We start from the raw sequence: 12,845 nt of genomic DNA, 5'->3' as shown, positions 1-12,845 counted from the left end.
AAAATGGACCATACTAATGACCACATCAGTATCACCCTTACTTTTCTCAATAGTTTGTAGAATATTAGTTTCAGTATCAGGTGTAATATTTCCCTTTCATGTATAATATGTCAACGTAATGTGCAATACTTCATTTTTCAGGAGCAATATTTAAATTTCAGGTGTGATATTACTGTTGTCTCAGTATCATTGCCAGCACCCATATAATTTTGTTTTCTCATCAATATCTGGCACAAGAATTTAATTTGGAGTTAATGAAGTTTTATTTTAATGTAGCTCAGCTTATCTTAAAATCTGCAAAAGCACAAACAGCTTTACTGTGTGAATATGTAGCACATCCCTTATTTCTGTCTGTTACACTATTTTAATTAGAAGAAATTTCGTTGTTTTTTATAATTCGTGCAGAATTCTGGAGAATCTTCTTAAAATCGGGAACAAAAATGAGTCCGACAGAAGAAGTGAAACCAGAAACACCGGCTGCATCAGAGCGACTCCACCTCTGTTCAGTTCCAGTTACTCACCACTAGATGGAGCCTGTACTTCACTAATGTTACTCACCCTGGACTGCCACACCAGTCTGTAGGGGTTACAGTGGCCCAGTTTCTCCATGACTCTCTGAACGGTGGCTCCAACCTCCTGAGGATACGGGTCTCCTCGGTTTACGACCTGCAGAGAGCAAACAGCAGGATGTCAGTAACAGCATTAATATCAGCTGTGAGGAAGTAAAATCAGAGTCGTGGTGCATTTATCAGAGATGATACGAACAGAAGTAGCTGCAGGTTCGTAGATCATTTTTAAAAATGCACCCGTCGACCCACTTTCAGCAGGTTTTTTTCTCATCAGAGATAATTTGATCTACTGTCCAGTATCACAGATTCTGAATCAGTGATATGATGAGAAATAACAGAGAACGTTTCAGGTTTTTATCTTTAATAGTTCCTCAGATGTTGTCGTTCAAACAGCCTCAGATTTAATGTGAGAAAAAAACCTGCTGAAAGGAGGTCGACGGGCCGTTTTTTTATTTTATGTTACTTGGAAAGTATTCAGCACAATAATGTGAAATTTCACAAATATCTCTAGAAATATATTTTATAATTTTCATTCATTCATTTCATATACATATCTTATTGTATAAAAATTCGAGGCAAGTCAGAGCTGGTGGAGCAGAAATGTGACGATTTGCGGTGGAGGAACCCAACACCAGTGGTGATACTAGCGGTACTGTATCGGTATTAACAGAACTAAGTGGAGTATTGTTAGTACTACATTCAGTAGTATAACTGGTATCAGTAGGTAGTACTTACAGCCAGAGGAAGCGAGTGTGCCGAGAAGAGAATGACGACGTCGTCTCTTTTGTCTTGTGGAAACTTCAACAGTTCGTTACTGACGTGTTCTGCAAAACACTGAGCAGACAAACAGACGGAAACGCTCAACAGTTGATCTGTTTTATGTGTTCTTCTTGACATTTTGCCCATTTTCTGTCAAAGTTTAATCTTCCTTGACTGACAAAAATAAAGTTTGTGACTCATCTTCGCTTTCCACCAACATGCTAGTGTCTGACTCTTCAACACGACTCTTCTGACCTTTTCTTGTTTCATCTGTTTTCAGCTCTCTCGAATGGAACTTGTTTAAAATATCCAGAATGAAGCTAATTCCAGGCAGATTTTTCTACCGACTGTGACGAGTCAGTTTTGTTTTCTGAGGCCGGTTTGGTTTTACCTGGACCAGCAGCGGGTGTGTCGGCCAGCGGTCGATGACGCTCCATCGCATCTTCGGCCTGTCGCCTCTGTTGCTGTAGTAACGGTAGATGGCGTTCAGGCTGCTACCTGTCGACGCAACAAACCACATTAATGTCAGAAAAACACGTTCCTCAACACCAGAAGCTTTGCAAACAGCTTAAACTGCTCTAGTTGTCTGTTAATTTCTGATCCGTCGATGCTCGTTGGGCTGTTTTGACGGTCGGCATCAACACCGACGGAATAAAGTCCACGTCAGATGTCGTCGAAAATCTCGACGTTGCCAAAATCTAACCTAATTTCCCCTCAGCGGATCAGAATCTGAGCGGTTCTCACAAACAAACGGAGCCTCACGACCAATAAAAACTCTAGTTTATGGCTCTGGTCTGCTGTGGCGTGAACACGTTTCTTCGTATCGATTCCGGCTTCCTGTGCGTTTAGTCGTTGGAACAACAATCATAAACTACATTTCCCACGTGGATTTTAAAGAAAAAGCAAAAGTGAACCCTTTATAAAGTCACTGAAAAGGTCTAAAGTTCCCTTCTGGAGTTTTAAATGAAAGATCTAAATCTGCAGAACGTTCCTTTCTTAATATGTCATCGATTATTTGGCATCTTGGTATTGTGTCGTAAGTCCCGTCTGAGCCGATACGGTGGAGCAGAAAACCGCAAATATCCGGAAAATCATCTGGTTTATTGTGTCAGCAGCAACACTGACCAGCGTTTCCATCATACGGTGACTTTTTATGAAAGAATGTGTCAGAGTTTTGAAGAACAACAAAAAAATTTAAGAACAACTTTTCCAAGATGGCCGCCATTTCCATCATTTAAAACAAGGTATTTTCACACAAGTGGGATCTTGTCGAGGATTTCGGTCGGTTTTTGTGCCAAAAAAATGTGGAATTTATCATTTAGAATCCAAAGCTGCAGGTTAAAGCGTGTTTTGATACGAGGATCTCCGTCCAGGAGAGAGTTTTAGCTCCGTTTCAGAAAAAAATCTCCCTGAACGTGTCGGTAGTTTGAGTTGTAGAAAATACTACAGAGGAGCAACAGCGACGGCTAAAAATAAGGCCAAAGATTTCCTGAACTGCACAACAGCTGCGAGCGAAGGCAACGAGGTCAGCAACGCCTGAAATGTGTTGGTCTTTGTTTTGCTACGGTCACATGGTAGAAGTGTGACGAAGGACGGAGCAAATAAAACCAACCAGAGAACAAACACAAGTCTCAGTTTCTGCCTAAAACACAACAATGGAGCTCGATATCTGAAAATGGATCCTTAAAGTCTGGAGCAGTGATGGATGGAGGGTGTAAGAAGTAGAATAAGTTGTGTTTTATAAATAAAAACACAGCAGCATCAGTCGGTTTACTGTCATTTACACGCCGAATGTGGTTTTGTTGGCGCTACGCTGAAGCATGAGCATTTATCAGGAGCTAACAGGGCGGACGGCAGCCCGGGTGTGGCCACAAACGGCCACAAACGGCTGTTTTATCGTCCATTTGGTGCTTTTATCCACGTTTTACACTAAACTCAGTGAATCTGTGAGACCTGTGGTGGAGCAGCTGTACTGGGGATACTGGGTGAAGGCCACGGCTCGCTCCACTCCGTCCTTCTCCATCTCCTCGATGGCCTCCTCCGTCAGCGGGTGAACGTACCGGAAGCCGATGTAGAACTTATGAGGAGCTGAAGAAAGAGAAACAGGAAGCGGACAGGAAGTGAAATAAACTCATGAGCAGTAAAACTGTTTAAGTCAAAGTGGCTGCAGCTGTGAACAAGAGTTACCGTCCACCTGTAAAGGTCACGTATGTCGTGGAGGTCTTGGTCACCAAAGAACAATCATTATTAAAGGTCAAAAATATACATACAGCCACTTGAATGATACGTTTTTGTAATGTAGGAAGTTGTGTTGATCAAATTTTCTGAGTTTCATGGCCTCTAAACTTCTCCTGAGTGGGCGGGAAAGTCTGAGGAGTTCAGCAAAGATCTGAGAAAGAACATCATTGACTTGAACCAGTCAGAAAGCCACTTGGAGCCGTTTCAGAGCAGCTTCAGAACCAGAACCATCAGCGTGTCAGCATAAAGTTCATGGTCCAGTTGTGTTACTGCCACCATCAGGAAGGAAACACAAACTAGCAGCTGCTGCTGAGAGATGACTGGTAAGGATGGTCAAGAGTCAACCAGGAACCAGCAGGAAGCAGCTCTGGATGGACCAGAAGCTGCTGGAACACAGCTGTCAGTGTCCACAGGGTCTGACATCAACATGAGCTGAGAGGCTGATGGAGAAGGAAGTTCTTCCTCTAGAAGCAGAACCTTAAAGCTCCACTGAAGTCTGCTGCTGGTCACATGGACAAAGAAAAGGCCTTCTGGAGGAAAGTTCTGGTCAGATGGAACAAACACTGAGCAGAACCATGTCTGGAGGAGAGAAGGTGAGGCCTTTAACCCCAAGAACACCAAACCTACCATCAAGCATGGAGGTGGCAGCATCATGCTCTGAACTGGAGCTTTACACAAAGTCAGTGGAACAAAGAAGGAGGATCACCTCCACGTTCTTCTGGAAAACCTCAAACCATCAGCAGAAGGTTGATCTTGGACACAGTTGGATGTTTCAACAACGGAAACCAGAAGAACCCGACTGAGGAGAACATGACCAAATATATTTTTCTCCCAACAGATTTTGTCATATTTCCAGAAGACCTTCAATCAAACCATAAAAGTGCCAAAGATTCATGTGTTTCAACAAGAGTTCTAGAAGTCTCTGGTAACTCTGGACAGTCTTCATGTACGAGGTCTTCACAAGTGGCGGGAACGTTTTTTTGACTATCATGCCAGTGAAGGTTCTAAGCTGGTGTTCCTGTGTTCCGGTGGATGTGCTGAGCTTTCAGACTCTTATCAGTGAGGTGTGTTGAGGCGTTGAAGCGACACTCCTTCACCGAGCCTCTATCTTCACGCCACACATTTCGTTATCATCAACCAGCAGCAGGAACCTCGGCAGCTCGTTCAATCTCCCAGCGCCGCTAACCGGACGCCGGTTTCCCTCGATGCCTATCAAACCTTCTGCTTCTAAAACCTGCTAGATTGTCTAGAATGTCCCTCTGAGGTTACTGGAGGTGAAGGTCCGCTCACCCGTCTCAGGACTCATGTCGTCCAGCAGCTTCACCATCCCTTCGCCCTGCATCGACGTCCAGTGTTTGATGGGCGACCCTCCTCCGATCTTGCTGTACTGCTCCTGGATCTTTGGCGTTCGGCGCTTGGCGATGAACGGACCGAGTTTACTGCAGAGAAACGAACAGAGTTATTACTGCAACAATCACATATTAAACATTAATAAACGACGGATTGACCTGTAACCACGTCTTCTTGGACTGATCTCAGGTTCAGACAAGGAAAACGAAACCAAATTTTCTAAAGCAGATGAAGATCCAGCCCCAGATCCAGACTCTGGGCTTCACCAGAGTCAGTAGGATTCATCCTCTGGGCACCAAGACTTTGTCCTGAATGTCACTGAGGGTCAAACAACAGTCGCTGTGTGGACGGATTATTGGACAGGTCCAGTGATTAACGGAAACATTTCATGAGTGGGAAGTGAATTATACGTCGAGAAAGAGGTTCAAAACAACCAGAAAGTGACGTGAAACATCTATAAAATGATGACAAAGATTTACTAAATGACCACAAAGACAGAAAATGAGCTGCAGAATTGATTTTAAAGACACAACATATCAACTAATCGATGACTAAAGTCAATGACTGAAGGGACACAAAAAAGCCTCAAAACGTTTAGCATCTTAGCTCGGCATGCTAACACGCTAACATTAGCTTGTTAGGAGCAAACTGAGGCTGATGACAATTAGATGTTTGATAATTAGCCAAAGTTAAATCCAGATGTAAAGTATGAACAATCTGCTGGTTCACAGTTTTACTTCATGTTAAATTAAAATAACGAGAATAATTTTAAAAAGCAGCGCTAAAGGAAAAAAAACACCAAAGTTACATTTTTTTAAGTATAACATCGTCTGCAGGCGTCTTTATCATTAAAATCACTAATTACAACCTTAAATTTTAATTATTTTTTGTTGTATTCTGTTGCGTCACCAAAAGTTTAAAAAAAAAACTTAAAGTATAAACTTCATCCAGGTTTAGTTTTTAACGTAGAAAACCAAACGTGCTTCGATCAAACTGTCATTTCGGTTCATCAGGATTTAAAAATGTGACGAAAACCTGTTAAAGTCTCGACATCTGGTGCTTTTAAACGAGTCTTTATCTGAGAAAAATCCAAAGACGCAAAAAAACATCAATAATTTGATCAGAACTCCTCAATGAAGTCACAACCTGAGACCCTGAGACGCTGATTTTAGGAGCCAAAAGTTTGAAAAGTTCTGGGTTCAGGTCAGCAGCCATGTTGAAAAGAAGAACTGGATGTTGGCTCATCGTCAGTCGTTACCAAACCGACGTGAGCCAACAAACTTCTACATTCGTCGCCTCCGTGTTTTAATCGGTCGCTGCTGCTGCTGCTGTGAATGTTTTTCCATTAATGAGGTGAAATAAAAAAAAACACTTCAGCCGCTGACGTCGGCTTGAACCTGGTTGTGTAACCAGAAAAACAGCACGACACGACGTTCAGCAGCCGATCGAACACAACGTTAGTGATGCTGTTTTAATCAGAGTTCATGGTTTTAACGTCGTCTCATGTGGTGAATTTATCACATTTGAATCTGATATTTAACGTGAATCCTTCTGTATCAAACCACCACATTCATTCAACTTTTTACAGCTCAACATACAGACATTAATGAAGATATCTGTGAAATTTTAGCTTCATATATCAAATATTTACAATAAAAATTCAGCAGGTTTTCTGATTTTGTTTGAACTATTAAAGATAAAAACCTGAAACTTTCTGTTATTTCTCATCATGACACTGATCCAGAATCTGTCACATTGGACAGTAGATCAATAATCTGTGATTATGGAGGAGATGAAATATGAATAAATCATAAAAAGCTCCATCTTTGAGCTCATATTAACAAAAAATCTGATAATCCAGAAGTGAACCAGTGATGTTTTGTAGCTGCAGGTCACAATAATACAAAACTAAACATTTTATTTTGAAATCCTTGGTGAGAAAATTAAAATAAAGTCATTTTAATTCAACTTTTATAAGAGATTGAGCAGATTTTCAAGTTGCACAACAAAAACTAAAACATCATAATCTGATCCAAGTAGAGGTCTAGAGATTCAAAATGTTTTTTTAAATATAATTAAGAAAAAATATATATATTTAAAGGCATATTTTTAATTGTCAGATCTGACTTTGTCAACACAAACCTTAATTTAACTTCTGCATTATTACTGTTTTTGTTAATGTGGCTCAAAAACAAGACTTTTCATGATAACTTCTGTGTTTTTCACATTTCAACTCCCCCATAATCACAGATGATCTGATCTACTGTCCGATATTAAGGATTCTGAATCAGTGTCATGATGAGAAACAACAGAGAAAGTTTCAGGTTTTTATCTTTAATGGTTCCTCAGATGTTGTCGTTCAAACAGAATCAAATGTCAGAAAAAAAGCTGCTGAAAGTTGGTCGACGGGTGATTTTTTTTAAAGAAGTATTTGACACATGAGGCTAAAGTTTTGCAGGGAGCATTTTAAATATCCAGAGTTCATGATAAAGAAGTTTTCAGAAGGATCCTGAAGATCTGAGGTGGAACAATCACCGTCTAACGAAGCGACAGTCGACTTTTCAGGAATTCAATCGCATCAGACTGTGTCAGTAAATCACCATCATTCAGCTCAACGTTCAAACAACAGATTAAAAAGCTGCTTTCACTCAGAAACAACCCGAGTAAACGTCGTTTTTTATTTCACTCACTTCTGCACAGGGAGCTTCATCAGGTCGGTGTCCATGAAGAGTCGCAGCAGGAAGTCGTGAACGTCCTCCAGCTTCTCCGGTCCGCCCATGTTCAGCATCAGGACGCCCGTCTTGGGTTTCCTGCAGATTCACCGTCAATAATTCACATCCGGCGACGCTTCACGCCTCCACAGAGACTCACTATCGATTATTCATGTCTGCTTCTACGCATCAGTCCTGACTTCTTACATTTAAACCAGATTTAAACTGTACAGAGCAACCTGCAGACTGAATCTCACGTAATTTTATACGTTTAATGAGAAATAAAAGCAGAACTTTAGATGGAAAAGTTTGGATTTTGAGCATCTTAAAGAGACTTTCTTTGCACATCACATAAATATCATTTATGTCTTTTTTCTTGCTGATTTCCAGGAATTTCCCAGTTATTAATCAAAGTGAATTATGCCGTTGGTGCATTTTTCTCCACGTTTCCTGACTTCTGAGACGTTTCTCTGCAGCTGAACAGTCGAACTTTAACTCCTGCATCTGTGACGCAACACAAAGTTGTTTGAGGAGCTGATTTTAGGTCGTTTTTCTGGAGAATCGACTGAAAAAAACCGAGAATCTTCAGAGGAAACGTTGAATCTGTGAGCACTTTATTCACCTTTTTGCTGGTTTATTATATTTTTATTGCATGTTTTATTAGTTTTTTTTTCCCATTTTTCTCTCGTAAAACACTTTGAAAATCTTCCCTGTTTGCTTTTGAGCTTCATAAATAAACCTGCAGCATCATTAACACGTCTGAGTTTATTATTAATATGATCATTGCAGCTTTTAACAGTCAATAAATTCTGCTTCAGAGCTTTGAACACCTTCAGGAATCTGCTGTTTCACTCGTTTTTATTTCTCAGCTGCAGGTGCAGATAAGAGACAAAAAAAAAGTGAGGAGAGCCGACAGACGACGGGTCAGGACTCGAGTTTCAGGTCTGATAAAAACCAAACGGGTCGAATCAGGACCGAGTTTGTCCAGAAAACAGCATCACTGAGGAAAAAAATCACAGCTTCTGCACAAAACTTCAACATGAAGTCATTTAATGGACAGAAAGTCAAATAAAAAACGATCAGAGACGGTTTGTTGCTTCTTTTCGTTGAGTTTAGATCCAACGTCAGTCAAACCGCCGTCCGTTAGTTCATCCAAAACGACGGGAAACAGGAAAACAAACCAGTTTAACGAAGCAGCACTTTTATCATTTCTCCATCTGAGCTCCAGATTTCTGCTCAGCTTCTATAAATCGGCTGTTTTTATAGACGCTGCAAACTGATTTGAACTTTAACCGTCGCTCTGAGCTTCCTGATTTCTAACAAAGAAAGAAACCGCTGAGTCATGGTTGTGTGGCGCTGTGTGTGTTTGTGTGTTTGTGTTGAAGACGAACCTGTTTTCTTGCGTTTCTGGAGCTGCGCTTTGAGCCAAAGCAGCGGCGGTGGAGCGTCGCCTCACGCTCAGACCCACGCTGCTCCTGGCGACTGAAACCAGGACAGAACCAAACTTTATCAGAAGGAAAACTCTTCAGAAAGTTAAACAGCACGAGAATGAACGTGGAGAAAACAATAAGACACGAGTACGACGGAGGAAGACGTAAAACTGAGGAAGTAAAGAAATAGTTCACATGAAGTTGTAATTATTTAAATTAAAGCTGCACAATAATGAACCCAAGTTCTTCTTCTGCATGTTTATTGTATTTTTATTGACATTTATATTTTGTTTTATCCTACTGACACCATGACGTTGACATTTTGCAGCTAAAAAATTAAATATTTCACATGAATTTTAAAATATTTAAACATTGCACCTGAAAAAAACATTTTAAATTTTAATATTTCACCCGAATCATACAATTTTACACCTAAGAACACTTGAAGTTTAAATCCTACAATCCTTAAAAATAAGAAGTCGCACAATAAATTAAACTATTGAAGCTGAAAAATAAAATATTTCACATTAAGTTTCAATATTGTGCCTTAAAAAATAAAACGCTGCACATGAGGTCGACGTTTTGCACCTGGAAAATGAAATATTACAGATTAAGTTTAAATATTTTACTAATTAAATATTACACGTATAAAAATAATACACTGCATGTGAAGTTAAAATATTGCTCATAAAGTTGAATTCTTCCTCCTGAAAGAGGAAATATTGCAGCAGAAACATTAATGAAGCACAAACTAAACCAGTAAACCACCTCGAGCAAAGCTTATTTTCACAGTTTGTCCATTTTTCTGTCCATTTATTTCCATCAGCATTAATTTATTTACATAAATAAACATGTGAAGTAAATACGGAGGTCAAACAGTGACATCATTTCTTCATGTGTTTGACACCAAAGCGACTTTAAAACACATTAAATCCATCAGACAGCAGCAGGATTTACCGTATTTACTGTATATTAACTGGTTTTCTCTGTATTTTAAGTGTTTGTTGTCTATTTTAGTGGTTTTCTGTATATTTATAGTGATTTTTACTGGTTTTCTATGTATTTTTACTAGTTTACGTGTATTTTCACTGGTTTTTTACAGTTTTATGTGTATTTCTGGTGATATTCTATGTATTTTTCATGGTTTCTGTGTATTTCTAGTAGTTTTCTATGTGTTTTTACAGTTTTTTGTGCATTGTTAGTGCTTTTCTGTCTAGTACTACTGGTTCTCTGTGTATTTACATTGGTTTTTAATGGTTTTCTGTGTATTTTCAGTATATTTCCAATGTTTTTCTGTGTATTTCTAGTGGTATTCTTTGTGTTTTTCATGGTTTCTGTGTATATGTGGTATTTTTGTACGTGTTTTTACAGTTTTTCTGTCCATTTCTACTGGTTTTCTGTGTGTTTATGGTGGTTTTTAACAGTTTCCTGTGAATTTTCAGTACATTTTCCCTGTTTTTGTGTGTTTATATTGGTTTCTAACAGTTTTCTGTGTATTTTCACTGTGGTTTTTTGTTTTTTACAGTTCTTTGTGTATTTCTACTGCTTTTCTGTGTGTGTGCTGTGCATTTCTAGTGGTTTTTAACGGTTTTCTGTGTCTTTTCGGTACATTTTCCCCGTTTTTCTGGTCCTGCTCGGCGCTGGACTTTCATAACGCGGCCTGCAGTTCTCCTCCACGCCGCCAGGGGGCCGCTCAGATTACGCAAGTTCACAACGCAGCAATTGTGTAACTCAAACACTCACTTTCTTCCTTTTGTTGTTTTTTCTTTTTTTGCGGCCGAAGCGCAAACTGCGGACAGACGCGGGCGGCTTTTCGCGGCGCTCCGGCGGCGGCTAAATGCGGATAATTCCGTTATGTAACGTGAGAACATTAAAGCTGCAGCAGTGGAGAGCGGCGGCGTCAAGCCCCCGGCGGTGAGGGACCGACGGCCGGAGGAAGCGCCGCCATTAGAGGATAAAATAAAAGCACACTAAGCGTCACCGTTGGGCGAATATTAACATTTCGCGTTGACTAAATTAAAAACCTGAATGACAAACGACTTAATAGCATCAACACTTAAAACATGTTCAAAATCTGACGTTAAATAGGTCAATAACAAAAGGGAAAACACGTTATGGTTAAAAGTAGTCCTATATTGTGAAAGTCCTGAGCGGATCTTGTCCTTCCGTATCTACGCTAGCTTAGCGAAGCGTTTACGAAATGTTGATGTCAATGTCAGCGGCGTGTTGCTGAGTTTCCTCCACGCTCCGCCTGAGTACCAGCCGCACACTGACTCCAAACCGCTAAACTGCGCCAATAAAGCGAGTTTGTTCCATGACAGTACATTTATCCGCTCGAGCCCGAAACTTGAAGGTTTGCGGCTTCAAGCTAACTTAGCCGCTCAGTCACACTCACATTGGATCAGGCGACCGGCGCTGCCCAGCACCGCCATCATGGTCTTCCGCCGATAAAAGCCTCTGTTTCCGCGCAGGTGAAGGCCGGACGGCTGAGCTCCTCCGCGGTTGTATCCACGCGTGTTTCCGACACTGAGTGAACCTCGGACCAGACCTCAGTCTCAGCCAGATTCCTTCAGCTACCGCCGGCTGGCTGCGCGCTGTGCTGTCAAGTTTCCAGTGAGGATGTCGATACATCCGGTTTACGATTTCAAAGTAAAAGCACACATGAGCCGATGCCATTTAAAAAACAAATATTCTAGTGCTGAGTGAGAGAGCTAAAATAAGTTCAGTTAATTTTTAAACCTGGAAATTGAATAAACAACAGGTGAAACGTGATGTTTTCGAACATCAAACTGTAGAATTTCCATTTTCTGCAAGAAAAACAGCTGAAATATCAACAAACATCGATGTCCTTTGAAACATTACTGTTGTCAATAGTTTGTGCAAAATCAGTTTCAGTGTCAAGTTTAACATTTCATTTTTATGTAAAGCATGGAAATAACATTCATCCATCCATTCATTATCTATACAAATGAAAGAGGATGAAACTATTTATTAAAAACATCTGATTTCAGTAGTAAATGTGTTGCTACTGTGCAAAAAAAAAAGCATTTTAACTTAAAATATGTATTAATATGACTAATTAAATACATCAACTGATTTCTCATTTTATTCAAAAACACAGCATAATTACAATTTCAGCTCGTATTAGTATTTCAAAGCATTTAAATGGCAGTAGAAAGAACCTTATTTCATTTTTGCTGCATCACCCTCCTTCATTGGAAACGTCTGAGTTCGTGTTTTTATTATTCAGCCCGTTTCCGGTCTGAAGCTTCCTCACTGCGCCCAGCTTGACGCAAAGTCGTTCTCCGAATGTGTCGTCACACGTTCGTCTGCACGAGGGAGCCCCGCCCACTCCCGTGCCGGCCACGCCCACCCCAGAGATAACCTATCAGCTACAACTTTCAGTGTTTGCCTTCAGCTCAATAAGACAGAAGTAAAACAAAATCAGACAAAAACCACAACAAACTGCCAAATCTGAGCTTTATTTTGGAAAGCGTTAAGTCAACACTGAGAGAGCTGTTTGGGTGATTCAGACCTTTAACCGCAGCCACCAAAGTTTAAGAGTCCAAAAGTTAAAAAAAAAAAAAAAAAAAGGATATTTGCAACACAAATCATTGTGTTGTACAGCTTAAAATAGTTGCCTCCCTTAAAAAAAAAAAAAAAAAAAGGTATTAGTTAATCATCTGAACTCAGTAGCTGTGAATGTGGAGGCTTTGATTCAAATTAAAACTGCACTTTGACATTTTACAGGAAGAAAGACACAAAATACGACACAATTCAGCTTTTTA

General features: G+C 40.2%; 1 protein-coding gene across 1 annotated transcript in view; it reads right to left on the bottom strand.

Annotated features, from left to right (window-relative positions):
• fech (ferrochelatase) overlaps positions 1-11,620 on the bottom strand; it is a 20,211-nt gene extending 8,591 nt beyond the window's left edge. The window contains exons 1-8 of the mRNA XM_008298537.1: positions 11,453-11,620; positions 9,019-9,109; positions 7,607-7,726; positions 4,857-5,005; positions 3,282-3,416; positions 1,720-1,826; positions 1,305-1,403; positions 559-666 (exon numbers count right to left, since the gene is read on the bottom strand). Coding sequence (XP_008296759.1) covers positions 559-666; positions 1,305-1,403; positions 1,720-1,826; positions 3,282-3,416; positions 4,857-5,005; positions 7,607-7,726; positions 9,019-9,109; positions 11,453-11,492 — 849 coding nt within the window. The 5' untranslated portion in view covers positions 11,493-11,620. The remainder of the gene's footprint in view (positions 1-558; positions 667-1,304; positions 1,404-1,719; positions 1,827-3,281; positions 3,417-4,856; positions 5,006-7,606; positions 7,727-9,018; positions 9,110-11,452) is intronic.
• Between the last annotated feature and the right edge of the window lie 1,225 nt (positions 11,621-12,845).

Source organism: Stegastes partitus, unplaced genomic scaffold (genome assembly GCF_000690725.1).
Source record: "Stegastes partitus isolate 25-593 unplaced genomic scaffold, Stegastes_partitus-1.0.2 Scaffold1324, whole genome shotgun sequence".
Classification (NCBI taxonomy): domain Eukaryota; kingdom Metazoa; phylum Chordata; class Actinopteri; family Pomacentridae; genus Stegastes; species Stegastes partitus.
This window is presented reverse-complemented; position numbering and strand designations above follow the sequence as displayed.